Below are 15,159 nucleotides of genomic sequence, written 5' to 3'. Positions count from 1 at the left end.
TGGCCGGGCGGGGCGCGGGGGCGGGGCGCGGCGGCGGCGGCGGGGGGCGGCGGGCGCGGGCCGAGCGCGGGGAGCGGAGCCGGCGGGAGGCGGCGGCGCCCGCGGGCCCATGGAGCTGGAGAACATCGTCGCCAACACCGTCCTGCTCAAGGCCCGCGAAGGTGAGCGGCGCCGGGCACCGGAGCTGGCGGGGCGGCAGGCCCGAGCTGCGGGCCCCGGTGGTGCCGCCCCGGGGCTCGGCCGGGGCGGTCCCTCCCGGGGCATCGCGGCCTTGGCGGGGAGCGGGGAGGTGGCGGCGCGGGCCGGGCACAGGCATTCAGCTCCCCCGTCCGGCGCGGGGGTTGCCCGGTGCTGTGCTCGCTCCGGGGGTGCTGAGCTCTGTCCCGGGCGGCCTCTCCGGTGCAGATCGCCCGATCTGCGTCCCGCCTTGCCCGCTCTAGGGGCTGCTCCAGCTCCCCCGGCACAGCGGAGAGACAGCTTTGTGTGCTATAGGAGGAAAAAAAAAGTTTATTTCAGTCCGGTAAACTGCTGCTTCCCACACACGGGCCGATCCCGAAACTGCGGCGGGGAGCCCCACCCGTCCCGTCCGCCGCCTTCACAGCAGCCCCGGCCCCATCTGCGGGGCTCCCGGAGCTCTGCGCCGGCCCCCAGCGCTCCCACTGCTCAGGGCCACGCTGAATTCCAGCCCCCATGCGGGATGCAGCCCGGCTGTCCCGAAGATGCAGGGGAGCAGCCTCAGGAGGGGATGGGAAGTCTCACGCAGGAACCTGGTCCTTCGCACTGAAGATCCGCTTCGGCCGGGCATCGAAGAGTTCATTAAATCACGTATGTGGTGGGGAAGCACGGTTCTCCCTGCCCTGTGGTGAGCAGTTGGCCAGACCGAGCCATCCTGGAGCCTGAGAGACCCGCTGAAATCCAGTTAGAGGGCTTTGGAGATTAGATTTGTGGGAGCAAAAAGCAGCGAAATTAAATTTGCGCGGGCAGAAACATTTCCAAGCTGCTCGAAAACCAGGCTAAGCTAAGTGTAGGTGCTCCTGGCACAGTGGCCGTGGTGGACTGTGACGTTCTGGTTCACAATGGCAAGGTTTGGTTCAAAACCAAGCAGCAGGGTTTGTGACCTCCAGGCACAGGGCCCAGCTCCACATGGAGTGACCCGGAGACTGGCTCCTGTGGTGCCCTTGGGGAATGGAGTTTTGGCACTGAGGCAGCACGAGGTGCTGGACGACTGCTGCTCCTGTTTGCAGTTTGCAGGCAGAAACAGCCCAGTGTCCCACTTGTGCCAGGTGGTTCTTGGGCTCTGAGAGCCACAGGTCTCCATGCTGCCTGTCCCTGGCTCTCCCACCTGTGGCTGAGTGGCCGTGGTGGCCGCTGGGGTAAGGTCAGACAGCTTCTGTGACAGGACAGAGCTGCTTTGCAGGCCAGAACCAACAGGGCTGGGTTCTTAGCTCCAGCCCAGCCTTTTGGGAGCTTCCTAGGCTGGTGTGGGAGTGCAGAGCTGAGCTGGAATGTGCTATGGGGCTGCTGACAACCACCTCCAGCTGCTGTCACGGCACGACCATGCCCTGTGTTTGGTCTGGCCCAGGGAAGGTGAAGGATCCTTGTCCCCCTTGCCCTGACAGAGGGACAACAGACCAGCTCTTATCCATCACCCAGCCCTGAAGCTTGCTCCTGCTGAGCTCTGGGTGGAGGCAGCCCTCCCCTTGCCCCATCCCCAAGCCTGGGGTGCTGGGACGTTGCTGTGCAGGAGCTCAGCTCCCCACTGCAGTGCTGGGAGGGTGGGGGAAAACCGGCTTGAAGGGCGCTGGTGCCTCCTTTCAAAGCAAACAACTCAAGGAAATGCAACCTCCGGGTGCTGTGGGGCTTTGCTCTTGCCTTTCCTTGAGCTCTCTTGGGGTGAGGATGGCCTGTCCTCCACTGCCCTCTTTTCGCTGCCCCCATCCGCTTCATTGTGGCTAACAAGAAGGTGTCTGCGCCGCTGGTTTCTTCCAGCCCTGCTCACCCTTGAGTCACTTCCTTCCTGAGTTTGTACAATCGTGCGGCCCAGCTGCTGCTGCTGCGGGGCAGATGCAGTGCAGGGACCCACGGCGTGCCAGGGGCTCGGAGCTGGGGCTGGAACCACCTGCGGCTGACCAGGACGGCCCCATCCCACCTGGTCCTCCATGCGGGGCCTCCTGCCGTGCTGGGTGCCAGGGGGCTGTGTCTGGGGTTTGGGGCTGAACTGCATCTGCAGTGGAGGAAAGTGTTATGAGAGTGTTTCTCAAGAGCTGATAAATTATGTTCAGCCCCTGTGTGATTTCAGAAGGCCGGGCCTTGAGCCCAACTCTTGGCCCGACCACTTTGGCAGGGTGATTTAATGAATTTCCAAAGAGAGGTGGGAAATTGTGTGTGTTGGCACTGGGAAAGCAATCCCTGGAGGTTGGCTGGCTGATCCCAGCAATCGGTACTTAATGCTTGCTATGATGTAAATTTTTTGGTCTATCTAGAAGCTTTCCCACCCTGTCCTACAGCACTGGGCATTTACTCCAGCAGCTGAAGCTGGAGTAATACCTGGTTCTTGGATCTGGATTTTCTGAGGCTGGCTTATCTCTAGAGAAAGGTGGGAGTGTCCCCACTTCAGAGGTGGGAAACTGAAGCGATGAGCCCCAGGCACTGTAGCGAGTTGTCTGTAGAGCCAGGATTAGAGCAGGAATTCCTGTCTCCCAGCTTTATGTCCTCCATGTGAGAGCCCCTCCCTGGAGTAAGCAGTCTGGAATGAGTAGGTGGCATTACTGCAGCAGGAAGAGTTTCACACCAAGCAAGGCATGGCCTGGAGGGGTGATTAGTTATGCAGAGGTGCTGGGGACAGGCCTGGGAGCCAAGAACTGCTGTGGCTGTGGACACTGGTGGGATTCTTCCATCATGAAAGGTCTTCAAGTTCTTGTCTGGGATTTGTTCAGCAGCCAGAGGTTGGTCTGTCCATTTCCAATCGAGGCTCCAACACTTTGGTCCCACCAGGAGATGGTGTTACCACATCAGTCTTGTTTTCCTTGCCTGGACTTAAGAGGCAAGGCTAGGGTGCAGTCAGACACCTTTGCTTCCTGACTCATGGTATTGATTTTGTGTGCCCTGCAGGTGGTGGAGGAAACCGGAAAGGCAAGAGCAAGAAATGGCGCCAGATGCTGCAGTTCCCCCACATCAGCCTCTGCGAGGACCTTCGGCAAACCCTGGGTGAGATGCAGGAGTCGGTGGCACTTGTGCACCCCAAGCTGAGTGTCAGGGACATAGAACAAGGCAAATCCCACCCAGGATTACTTGGGGTTCAGAGTGTAGGGAAAAAATAATGGGCAGGTAAGTGGCTGATGATGTAGCCACGCACCTGTGAGGCTGTGATGAGCTTCCCTGGGGCAACGTCACCTGTGTGCAAACAGACCTGCTCCATGCTGCAGAGTTTTGGAGCGTCACTCTGGGGTGACTTTGCAAAAATAACAAAGGTCCTGTTCTCTCTTCTCCCTGGCTGGATTCAGCTCAGCTCCACAGACCTCAGCTTCTAACATTCAAGCAGTAGCTCTTCCCAGGCAAACTGTGTTCTTGCTGTGTGGAGTGGATGAGAACTGGCATTGAGCAGGGCTTGGCCTGTCATTTTCATTCTGTACTTTGTACTCTTCATGGTTTTAATGTTGTTTGTGCAGCAGGCTTGGTCCCGAGATCATGTGAAATTGTTTTGGGGCACAGAGGGTGCAAGTGCTTTGCTTCCTGGGAAGAGGAGAGCTTGTTTAAGTTTTCAATCCGGGTTCAGCTGCCAGCTGGAGAGTGGCACAGCACTGGCCTTGTTTCAGAGCAGGTGTCACTGAAACAAATGGGTTTGGGAGGTTTCTGCAGCTCAAATTCCCAGTTCTGCCCTGCCCAGGTTTTCCAGTCCTGGCAGTCCTTTGGGCCCCATGGAACTGTAGTACTTGGAGAAACTCGACCTCACTTATCCGCGCTGTAACCCTCAAGTTCACAGCAGCCCAGTGCAGGCTGTCCCCACCTCCCTCTGCCACACAACCTGTGCACCATCTCTCAGGGCTGGCTTCACAGCCAGATGTGACTGTATGATGACTCCAGCCTTGGATTTGCTGCTGGCTTCCTCTCTGGAGCAAGGTGTGAGGGCTGAACAGGGCTCAGGCTTGGGCTCTCCTTGCAGCTCCCATCTTGACCATCCAAATCCCTTCTTTGACTTGCAGTGCCCTCAGCAGAGCTTTCCCTCAGATTTTGTGCACCCTGTGCCTGCAGCCACCCTTCCTGTGGCTGCCATGATGTTTTCCAGCGCTGAACTTCACCCATTTGCCAGCTCTCTGTGTCTGCTGTCCTGCTATCCAGGACAGTGACCTTGTGAAAATTTGGGAAGCAAGTCCCTCTCAGCCACTGGCTGTCACCGCCCGTGTCTCACTTCCCCTCAGAGACGCACGAGAGAAGTGCTCTGACCCAGGTGGCAGCAGTTTCTCTTGGTTTTCCCATGGGAGAGATGACCCTGTTCCTTGTGCTTGGGCACTCTTAGGCTGGGGTGTCCTTCTTTTCACCTCATAGTTTCTGGAAAGGCATTTCTTTCCTTTTCCAGAGTCTTGGCAGGACTGTGGGCACGGTGGGCTGGTTGCCCATTGCAGAATTAAGCTTTTTGTGCCCTAACCACAGGGAGTAAGCTCGTGTGAGCCTGGGCAGCGACCAGGGCAGCTGAAAGCCTCTGATCTCACGGACAGCAAATTCTGGTCCTCCCCAGCTGAAGGGAACTCCTTCCCCTGCAGACACAAGGAAACCGGCTGGTGCGGCGGAGCTGGTGAGGCCACCTCCTCCCCCACCACAGCCCGCCTGGCTCTGCACTCTGCTGCACCCTCAGGAAGCTGCAGCTTCCTCGGGAGAAACTGCTGCACAGGGAGGGGAAGGCTGGGAGTACCCAGTGCTGGGATCCCCTGGGTGGCTGCACATCTGCTCTGCAGCCAGCCCTCGGTGGCAGTGGCTGTCACAGAAATGTGTTCTGGCCTGGGATCAGACGTCTCCTGAGTGGAAGGGGAGGAAGAAAGCAGAGAACTGGAAGTGCTCTGGATAGTCAAAAGCGTTTGTGCGTGGGCTGCCAGAGTTCAGAGAGGGGTAGGAGGAATCTGCGAGAGTTGATGTACGAACAAGTGGCTGTCCCGTGGAGAGGGGAGTTCTGACTGCTGTGTGCCTCACATCAGCAAGGCGTCTGTGGGAATGGTGCCTCCCATTTTGATGCTGCTGCTTCCAGCAGGGCCTTTGGGAACACAAGTGGTTTGAAGGAGTCATCAGAACAACTCTTGGCTTGGAAGATGTGCTTTGAGATAAGCTTGGTGTGCTCTTCACGTTGCAAGGAAAGTTGTGTGTCTGGAGTAGTTGGTTGATCTCTATGGAGAGAGGAGAGAGCCTTTAGGCAAGCAGCAGATATGGAGATCCCTTGCTAGGAACAAGAGGTTCAGGCTGAACAGAGCAGCAGGTCAATCCTCTTTCAGGGAAGAGGGTCTTCCACAGGGGAATGTAAAACCTCAGCAAAGTCCCTTGTCCCGCTGGGTGTGCTTCTCTCTCCTGGGAGTCTCAGGCTGGCGGCACCTCTCAGCAGCCCAGCTGAGGAGTGACAGTACCCCCAGTGCTGCCTGGGCTGGGACTGCTCCTTTGGGATTTGTTGGGGTGACCTTCTCCTCGTTTGCAGAGCGGGACTACCACAGCCTGTGCGAGAAGCAGCCCATCGGGCACATGCTGTTCCGGCAGTTCTGCGAGACGCGCCCCGAGCTCGCACGCTGCGTCAAGTTCCTGGATGCTGTGGTAAGAGCAAAGCCCATCAGGCTTCACTGGGGGGGAGGCAGGGATGTTTCTGACACCCTGGGCATGAACTGGTTGGCTGGGTGCTCCAGCAGGTACTTCTGGGCAATAGGGTTTTCCTGTAGGAAAAAACCTGTGAGTCGGTGCCTGGATAGGGCTGGGCCTTTGCTTAGGGAGATGTTTGCTGGAGATCTGGTTTTCAAGGAAAGCGTGTGAAACTTTGGGCAGAGGGTGTTGCTGCTTCACAGCTATTGCTCAGTAGCAAGGCTGAGTTTCTGACTGCAACTGCCCCTCACACTGCTCTCTCCAGGCAGGGTACGAAGTGGCTCCAGATGAGAAGAGGAAGGAATGTGGGCAGCACCTGATTGAAAAGTACTTGAAGCCAAACGTGAGTAAAAGGGTTGTGTTTGCTGCCTGCAGGGGTAGAACAGCTGGAAAGCCAGCAGCTGACATTGCCCATGTCCTGCCACAGCCAACATGCTGAGCCATCACACCACCTCACAAGCTGCCACGCTGCTTTGCCCACTGACCCTAAAGCAGATCCTTGTGCTCTGCTCCCTATGTCTGACTCCATCCCTTTGTCCCCAGAGTGAGGACCACGTGCCTGAAGTTCCCTCACAACTGGTGGATGCCTGTTGTGAGAGGCTGGAGCAGGAACCTTCCAAGGAGCTCTTCAAGGAATGCACTAAGTAAGTTGGAGGGCTGGGCTGTGCTGTGCCTGCAGGGCACACATGGCACGGGGATGATCTGCAGCTGACTCACCTTGTCCCCTGTGGTCCCTTCCTCTGGGAGAGTGAGAGCTGGTGCTGAGGCTGGGGCCTGGGGAGTTTTGGGCTAGCAGTTTGCTGCCCAGCTCCAGGAAAGCGAACACAAGGGTATCTTGGGCTCTGGGAGCCACGAGCTGCTGCAGAAACCTCTGTCAGTCCTCCCAGCTGGAGCTGCCATTTGGGAAGACCCTGTACCAATGCTATGCCCAGTGTTGTGCCAGGATCTTGTAGGGTCCTGCTGAGCTGAGCCCATAGCTGCAGTCTGTGCCAGCTGTCCTGTCCTGCCTGCTGCAGCAGTGGCTGTTGTGGTTGGGTCACTCTGGCTGTTCTGCAGGGGTCTAAGGTCACCTCTGTTCCCATGGCAGAAGCAGTGGCCGAGGTCCCGGCTCCGGGTGTGAAGCGGAAGCTCTTGGGCAAGCCGGGCTTGCAGCCTCACCCCTCCCTGCACAGTAGCTGGAGTGCGTTGCCTCACTGAGTGCAGGGCTGTGGCAACACGTTTGCTGCAGTCTTCTGGGGAGCGTTAGCTCCGTGTGTGGTAACCAGTGTCGTGTCTGAATGCAGAGCCTCCGGGCTGGGCCCTGCCTGCTCTTGGCAAGCTCTGAAAGGGGAGAGCCCATCCGCTTCTCCTTGATGCGTGTTCCCAGTCTAGACACTGTGTCTAAGGCTCCTCACTCCGCTGGGCAGCCCTGGCACTGCTCTCCAAGGCAGTTAGCTCGTTGGAGCAGGATCCCCTGTGGCCTTTTGTGCTGGGTATTCATCTGATAGTGAACGGCTCAGCGCCTGGTGGTGAATGTTGCTAGCAGCTGATTACAGCCTGTGTGCACGTTTGCCCTGTGAGCAGAGGGGCAATTGCAGAGTCCCATTGTCCCCCTTTGTCCTGCAGCCCTGGCTGATGCCAGGAGGCCACAATTAGCAGTGCCAGCCGGGTCCCAGGGTGCTGCATTTGTCACGGTGGTACCTCCAACGCGCCTTCCTTTTGCACCAGGCTTAGCATGGAGCGGAGCTATGTGGGTGATTCTGCACCATGCTGGGTGAGGAATGGCAGAGTCTTTGGGGGCTGTTCACCTTCTCTTTCCTGGGGCTGCTGGCTTTTTCCAGGGCTGTGACCAGCTCTCAGGAACCGTGCTGGCTCTGCTCTCTCCTAGGCTTATCCACGACTACCTGAGCGTGGCTCCCTTTGCCGACTACCTCGACAGCTTGTACTTCAACCGCTTCCTGCAGTGGAAATGGCTGGAACGGTAACGCTCCCCTCACCTCTGGGAAACCTGCACCCTCCTCACACCGCCTGCCTGAGGGCCCCTGGGGCTCCTTCCCATGCTGGGCCCTGGCAGGAGCCAAGCGCCCAGCCTTGCTTGCCTCACAGGGAGGCAAGGCTGCGTTGGGCAGGGATTTGGTGAGCCACAGTCTGTCAGGCCAGGGCATGGATCCCTCTCACTGCTCACATCTCACTCTGGTTTCCTTTCCCTCACAGGCAGCCAGTGACCAAAAACACTTTCCGCCAGTACCGTGTGCTGGGTAAGGGCGGTTTTGGGGAGGTGAGTAACCACTGCTTCCTCTGCAGCCAGGGTACCAGGCAGCCACTGTTGCCTGCTGCCAGAGGCACAGCTGGGTTGGCCATCAGGGTGCCACCAGCTGCTCCAGCACCTGGAGGCAGGTGCTGCTGCCTGTGGGGACTCTGTGCTGGGCTGTGTTTTGGGCCTTGTGTGACCTGTCAGCTCTCCCTGAGAAGCAGGAGCTCACCTCTGTCCAGCTGCTGGAGTTGTGGGAGGTGCTGTGTGAGGTTGGTAGCACGAGCCCTGTGGTGCCTGCTGCTAACAGGGCAGAGTCAGGTCAGTTCCCTGTGTCTCGACAGGGCACTCCTGAAAACTCCCTGCCAGGCTTCCTTCTGTTTATGGATTTGCCTTCTGTCTTCCTCGGTACCAGCCATGGTGCTGCTAAAGGTGTTTGAGGCATTAGAGCTGCTCCTGCTTCTCTGTAACATCTGGAGATGTCACTGTGTCTTTGCTTTGACAATGGGCTTCTTTGCCTTCCTGTGCCTCTTCCTGAGAGCAGAACCTAGACCCCACTCTGGAATGGGAGGGTGCTGAGCCTTGTCCTCCCTCCAGGTGTGTGCCTGCCAAGTGCGTGCCACAGGGAAGATGTATGCCTGCAAGAAACTGGAGAAGAAACGGATCAAAAAGAGGAAGGGAGAAGCCATGGCCCTGAATGAAAAACAGATCCTGGAAAAAGTGAACAGTAGGTTTGTAGTAAGTACATAGGAATTGCTCTCACTTTGCTGCAATGCTGGATTCTCCCTCCAACCAGCCAGCCTGGCACCTCTGTGGTCCTCACCTGCTGTGGAGAGGCAGGAGCAGGCTCTGCCCATGGTGCAGGGTCCTGGTGGCTGCACATCTCTCATAAGGCTGGGGTGTGGCAGGACCTTTACTGCCTCCACAACATGCTGTAAATGCCCCCAGAGTCAGCCCCAAACACCCATCTGGTGTTACAGGTGCCTTTGTGACTTTGAGGGCACAAGTAAACAGTGAGAACTGTCTGCAGACAATGGTCTGGGGAGAAGCCCAGCCCTGAGCTGTGTGATTGGGAGCTCTGCCTTGGTGCACTGAGGTGTGGAAAGCCTGAGCCTCCCTTTGCAGAGGGTTCATCAGATGCTGCCCCAATGTTGCTGTTGAGTGCTGCCTGCCCATGGGGGGAAGCAGCTTTGGCTTGGGGAAAGTGTCCTACCTGTCTGAGGAGAGCTGGGGCTGTGCTGGGACTGCTGGGTGCTGCCATGTCCTCCCTGGGTTCACACAGTTCCTCCTCTGCTGGCAAAGGCCCAGCCCTGAGCCTGTGAGTGGCTGCTTGGGTGGCAAAGTGTCCATGGGAGTGTGGGCACCTCCCTCTTCCAGCTGTGTCTTCTAACAGCCTTTCTGCCCTGAATTGCAGGTGAGCTTAGCCTATGCATATGAAACTAAAGATGCTCTCTGCCTAGTGCTGACCCTCATGAATGGAGGGGACCTCAAGTTCCATATCTACCACATGGGAGAGGCTGGTTTTGAGGAGCCCCGGGCAGCTTTCTATGCTGCTGAGATCTGCTGTGGCCTGGAGGACTTGCACCAGGAGAGGATTGTGTACAGGTGTGTGCTGTCTGGTCCCTGCTGGGAGAGCTTGTAGGGTCTGCAGCAGCGAGAGGGTTCCTGCTGCTCTTACCAGCCCAGCTGGGTCTGTCTGCTCAACAAAATAACCTCAGGCTTGAAAGCAGCACAGAGCTGAGTGAGAGGAATTGGGAACAGAAAGCTGATCTTGTGGGAGAAAGGGAGACCTTAGCTTGGCTTCCTTGTGCTGGTAAATGATCGCCAAGAACAGGATGTGATCATGCTGTGAATGGCTCAGGGCAGGCACTGAGCTCCCTGGGCAGTATTGACACTAGAACAAAGGAGGGTAGGCTGCCCCAATGTGCTCAAGAGCTGGGGAGGAGGAAAAACAAGTGGATTGACGGTACTCACAGGGGCGTGATGCAGTGTTAGGATAGCCTGGCTAAACACTGGCCAGGAAGTCCCTTTGGTCCTTCCTTGCCCCAGAGCAGTTTAAGAAGAGAAGCCTCTGCTCCTTCTCACTTGTGTGGCCTGCTCCATACTGAGTTCTGCACTTGCAAAGAGGGAACCATCCTCAGGCTGACTGCAGTGGGTTGAAGGTTGTTGTGTTCCACCTCTCTGCCCAGGAGGGGAGAGTTTGCAGGGTCAGCTCTGGGACAGAGGGGAAAGTTATCTGTGTGCCTGAGGCAGGGGCATTGCATCCTAAAGTTGCTTATCTGTGACTTGTTGAGGTGTGGCTGTTGCTTTGTCCTTTGCTTTGACAACAGGCTTCTTGCTAATCAAGTCCCTTCCATCCTAGGGACCTGAAGCCAGAGAACATATTACTGGATGACCACGGTGAGTGCAAGGTCAAGAGGAGCTGTGAGCCTGAGTTTTTTCTTACTCTGCTTGAACCAGGGTTATCCTGTGTTTTTGGCAGCTTCAGACATTGCCCCCTGACTTTCTTCTGTTAACTTGTCCCCTCCTCTACGCAGGTCACATCCGTATCTCCGACCTGGGACTGGCTGTGCATGTGCCAGAGGGCCAAACAATCAAGGGCCGGGTGGGGACAGTTGGCTACATGGGTAAGTGACCCTGCTTTAAGCAAAAAGTGGCTCCAAAGACGTGCTCTCCCTGCCCTCACACATCCCTCACCCCTGCTCCTCCGCAGCTCCGGAGGTGGTGAAGAACGAGCGCTACACGTTCAGCCCGGACTGGTGGGCTCTGGGCTGCCTGGTGTACGAGATGATCGAGGGCCAGTCCCCCTTCCAGCAGCGCAAGAAGAAGATCAAGAGGGAGGAGGTGGAGCGCTTGGTGAAGGAAGTGCAGGAGGAGTACTCGGAGAAGTTCTCGCCCTGTGCCCGCTCCCTCTGCACCATGGTATGGCTGTGCAGCCCTGTCCCTTCACTCCCTCTGCACCACGGTATGGCTGTGCAGCCCTGTCCCTTCACTCCCTCTGCACCATGGTATGGCTGTGCAGCCCTGTTCCTTCACTCCCTCTGCACCATGGTATGGCTCTGCAGCCCTGTCCCTTCACTCCCTCTGCACCATGGTATGGCTGTGCAGCCCTGTCCTTTCACTCCACCACTCCTGTGCATGCAGCAGCAAGACACTGGGGCTTCTCCATGCAGCAGCTTCCATTGTTTCTGATAAGGCAGAGCAGGAGGATTCAAAGTGCCTTCATTCCTTGCCCAGCTGCCTAGCAGGCCTGTGCTCTCCCTAGAACACACTGCAGGAACCCAGGGCTGCTGCTGCACAGAGCACCCTTCACCCTGGACATTGATTTCCTTCGTGTCACAGCTCCTGTGCAAAGACCCATTGGAGCGCCTGGGGTGCCGAGGAGCTGGGGCCAAGGAAGTGAAGGAACACCCTCTCTTCAAGCACCTCAACTTCAGGAGGCTGGAAGCAGGCATGCTGGACCCTCCCTTCAAGCCAGATGTAAGTGCCCATCTGTTCCTAACCTTTTCAAGGGAAGAGGGAGCCCTGGCATAGGGAGATGGGGCCCATCCCCTTCCCTGGACCTGGCAGAACAGGGGTCCAGCAAGCTCTGGGCTGCAGGGGGAGGTGGCCTTGGCTTAGCCATGAGCAACAGTTGGAGGTGGTGGCATCAAGGTGGTGCCAGGCATTAGAGCAATCTTTGTGCTGCATAGCCCCAGGCCATCTACTGCAAGGATGTGCTGGACATTGAGCAGTTCTCCACGGTGAAAGGGGTGGAGCTGGAGCCCACAGACAACGACTTTTACCAGAAGTTTGCTACAGGAAGTGTGCCCATTCCTTGGCAGAACGAGGTGGGTCTTTGCTCCTGCTTGTGCCCACCATGGCCGAGGGCAGTGTCCCTGTGCTGTCCCCACTGCTCTCATGCTCTGCTGAGCTCTCAGTGATGGGCTCAATGTGGCAGTTGCTGCAGCCTTCTTTTCCCTCTTCCAGATGATCGAGACAGAGTGTTTTAAGGAGCTGAATGTCTTTAGCACAGATGGCACAGTGCCCCCAGACCTGGACTGGAAAGGGCAGCCTTCTCCACAGCCCAAAAAAGGGTTACTCCAGCGCTTGTTCAGCAGACAGGTAAGGGTGTGCCCAGCTTTTCCTCCCCAGCCAGTCTCCCAGCAACAGTGATCCTGCTCCTGCCTGTGCCAGGCAGGGCTGGCAGGGAGGTGGGCACCAGAGGGCAGCAAGCAGTCTCCCCTAGTGCTGAGTGGCCAGACCCTAGGGCTTTCAGGGGCACCCACGCAAGGCTGCAGGGAGCCCTTGTCTGGCTGGCACTCCCCGTGCTGGGGGAGTCAAGGGGGCTGGAAAGGAGTGTCCTGGCTGAACATGCTGGAATCATCCAGGCAAAGGGATGCTGAAGACTATAAAATATTTAATCATCTCCCTTCTGACGTGAATAATACCATCCCTGAACAAGTCCTTGTTCTTGGAATGGGCTGTCTGGGCTCCCCAGAGCACTTTGCCAGATCTTGAGCCAGGCAGAGAGCAGCTCTTTTGAGGGATGAGGAAAACAGAAACATCTTGCAGCTGCTGTGGGCTTGCTTGTCTGCCTATTTCCTCTGCCTGGGACAGTCTCTGTCTTCTTTCCAGGCCTGGCAAAGCCTGGGCTGCTGCCTCTCAGCAGCTGTGTGCAGCTGTAGGACTCCAGCATGGTTGGCTCTGGACCCACTCAGCCACCTGGTGCTGACTCCTGCTCCTTGGCAAGCTCCGAGTTGTGCTTTGCAGTTCAGTGGGCTGCCCTAGCCAGAGCCAGCTCTGGGGATACCCAGCCCTTCCTGAGGCAGCCAGGACCTGCCAGAGGATGGGCAGCTGTTGGTAGAAGGGGTTGAGCTGTGATTTCCCACGTGTTTTCTCTTTCCAGAGGTGAGCAGTCACTCCTGGCTGCTCTGCTCAGGGAAATACCCGGTGGCCCACGGACATGGCAAGATCTGGGAAAGAGGAGTGTTACCCTTCAGTGCCTATTCCCTTCCCCTGGCAGAGCACAACCTGCTTGTTGTTCTAACTGCCCCCTGAGCCACTAATCCAGCATCCCTGCTCTTGCTGCCTTTGTGGGGGAGGCCTTGCCCTCAGCTTGAGCCAAAGTTGCCCCTGCACTGCCGCTGCTGGGAGTTCTGCTCCCAGGGGGCTCTGGGAAGTTTCCTTCACTCCTCTCTGGATGTCCGGGACACACAGAAGGGTTGAGAAACTGTGAAGGGTTTGGCATTGCCCCGTGCTCAGATTCCCATTTCAGCAAAAAGGGCTTCAGCTGCTCTCGTGGCCAGCTGAGCCCTGAGCGGGGCCGAGCGTCTGTGCTGGCACTGAGCTTGTGTCCCTGGGTGGCTGCAGTCCCTGGAGCTTCTGAGCTAGCCAGCTGTGTGCTCACCAGTCTGCCTGCCAGGGGCTGTCCTCTGCAGTCTGGGGGTCCCCTCCTGCCCCTTGCCTCCATGTAACTCACCTGCACACAGGCTGGGAGGGAACCTGGCCCATCCTTGCCAGAGGGCAGCTTTAGGCTGGGTTGTGTCACCGTGCTCACCCTCTGCTTGCTGTGCTCCTCTCTCCCTCCCTCCTCCCTCCCCTTGCCCTTCTGACTTCAGGACTGTTGTGGAAACTGCAGCGACAGCGAGGAAGAGCCCACCCGGCTGTAGAGCACAGCTTGTTCTCCAGCCCCTGGGACCCCCTTGCCTCTCCCGAGTGCCCAGCCTGAAGGACACGGTCGCAGTGGCCCTACAAGGTGGATTTGTTTACAGTTTTATACGTCTGTATGTGAAGACTGTGAGGATGATTCCAAGGCTGGCAGCCGCACACGACTCGGGTTGAGGTGCCTCTGACCATGGGCAAGCCCTGAGACAAACCCGGACGCTTCCAAATCTGCCACTTGGGATGGTGCTGGTGCTGCTGCCGCTCCTGTCCCGGCTCCAGGGTGGGAAGGAGGGGGAGGGATGGTGCCAGCGTGGCCCGAGGCCAGGCTGGAGCAGCTCTGCTGACACATTCCACGGTGCCGAAGTGGCACTGCAGGTTGGATGTATATTTGTATATGTCGGTCTGTACATATCACATGTTGGTTTTTAGTCTATGGGTGGGGGCCTGCACTGCCCCCACCCTGTCACAGGCACAAATGTCCTCCTATGGGAGGAGTGACTGTCCCAGCTTTGTTCCAGGGAGTCCTGGACAGAGGCCTTCTGTGCCTTGAGGTGTCTAAATCATCTTTCCTGGACCTTTCTGGCCGTGCTGAGGTATCCTGGCTCCAGCGGAGTCCATTGCTCAGCCTCGAGGCACAGGAAAGTGCTGTGCCAAAGCATCCCCCATCGTGTCCTGGCAGCAGAGCGTCACTGCCTTGTCCTTGTGTCCCTGTCTGCTGGAGCCTGCTGCCTCCTGCCTCGTGTCACTTCCTGCCAGCTCCAGTGAGCTGATCCCGAGCCCCTCTCCAGACCACTGGCACAGCTGGATCCAGCCACTCCCAGGCACAGGGTTGGTCTGATCCTGGCACACTGCAGGGTGGTGGCAGCGCAGTTCCACCAGCTCTGGACCTGTGCATTCCAGAGGTGTGGGCATCCCCAGGCCCAGCTCAGTGGTGGAGGAGCAGACACATAAAGGACCCTGCTCTCAGGGAGCAAAGCTGTGATAAAGGGAATGTCCCTCCCCGGGGTCATGCAGAGCTGTGACCCAGAAGTGAGTGGGCTGGGACCAGCTTTGTGTCCCCGGGGTTCTGGGCAGCCAGCACAGCTCCTGCACCCACAGGCAGGAGCCCTCTGTGGGGAGCAGTGTGGGGATCAGCCCACCTCTCCATTCAGCTTGTCCTGTCCCCTCTTGTGTACACTTGTCCCAGCTGTGTCCTGAGCAATAACTTGTCCCTCCTGTGTGTGTGTGTGTGCACACGTGCACGCGTGTGCTGCTGCCTCTGCTCATTCTGAGCCAGGCCCCCCAGGGGGGCTGAGCACCTACTTGGACCTGTGGTATCATTTGCTTGCCTTGCACTAAAGTTGGAGAGTATTTAAATTTTTAATCTTTTGTTAAGTGTAAAGATTTGCTGTGCCTTGTATTGCTCTCATGTCATGGGGGAGCTGCTCTGGGCCATACAGGGTTGGTGGCTG

The 15,159-nt window shown here is 57.6% G+C and overlaps 1 protein-coding gene across 1 annotated transcript; it reads left to right on the top strand.

Annotated features, from left to right (window-relative positions):
- Nucleotides 1–55: 55 nt before the first annotated feature.
- Nucleotides 56–15,048, top strand: GRK6 (G protein-coupled receptor kinase 6). Its single transcript, XM_084215583.1, has 16 exons — nt 56–161; nt 3,112–3,207; nt 5,678–5,790; nt 6,098–6,175; nt 6,376–6,476; nt 7,700–7,792; nt 8,026–8,089; nt 8,660–8,800; nt 9,477–9,667; nt 10,425–10,462; nt 10,600–10,689; nt 10,776–10,984; nt 11,405–11,542; nt 11,755–11,892; nt 12,032–12,166; nt 12,951–15,048. The coding sequence occupies exons 1-16, from the start codon at nt 110–112 to the stop codon at nt 12,954–12,956; spliced, it is 1,683 nt and encodes a 560-aa protein (XP_084071709.1). The 5' UTR covers nt 56–109; the 3' UTR covers nt 12,957–15,048.
- Nucleotides 15,049–15,159: the final 111 nt, after the last annotated feature.

The sequence above is a fragment of the Fringilla coelebs genome (assembly GCF_963513975.1).
Source record: "Fringilla coelebs genome assembly, chromosome: 15".
NCBI lineage: Eukaryota > Metazoa > Chordata > Aves > Passeriformes > Fringillidae > Fringilla > Fringilla coelebs.
Note: the sequence above shows the minus strand (reverse complement) of the source record. Positions and strands in the feature narration are given on the sequence as shown.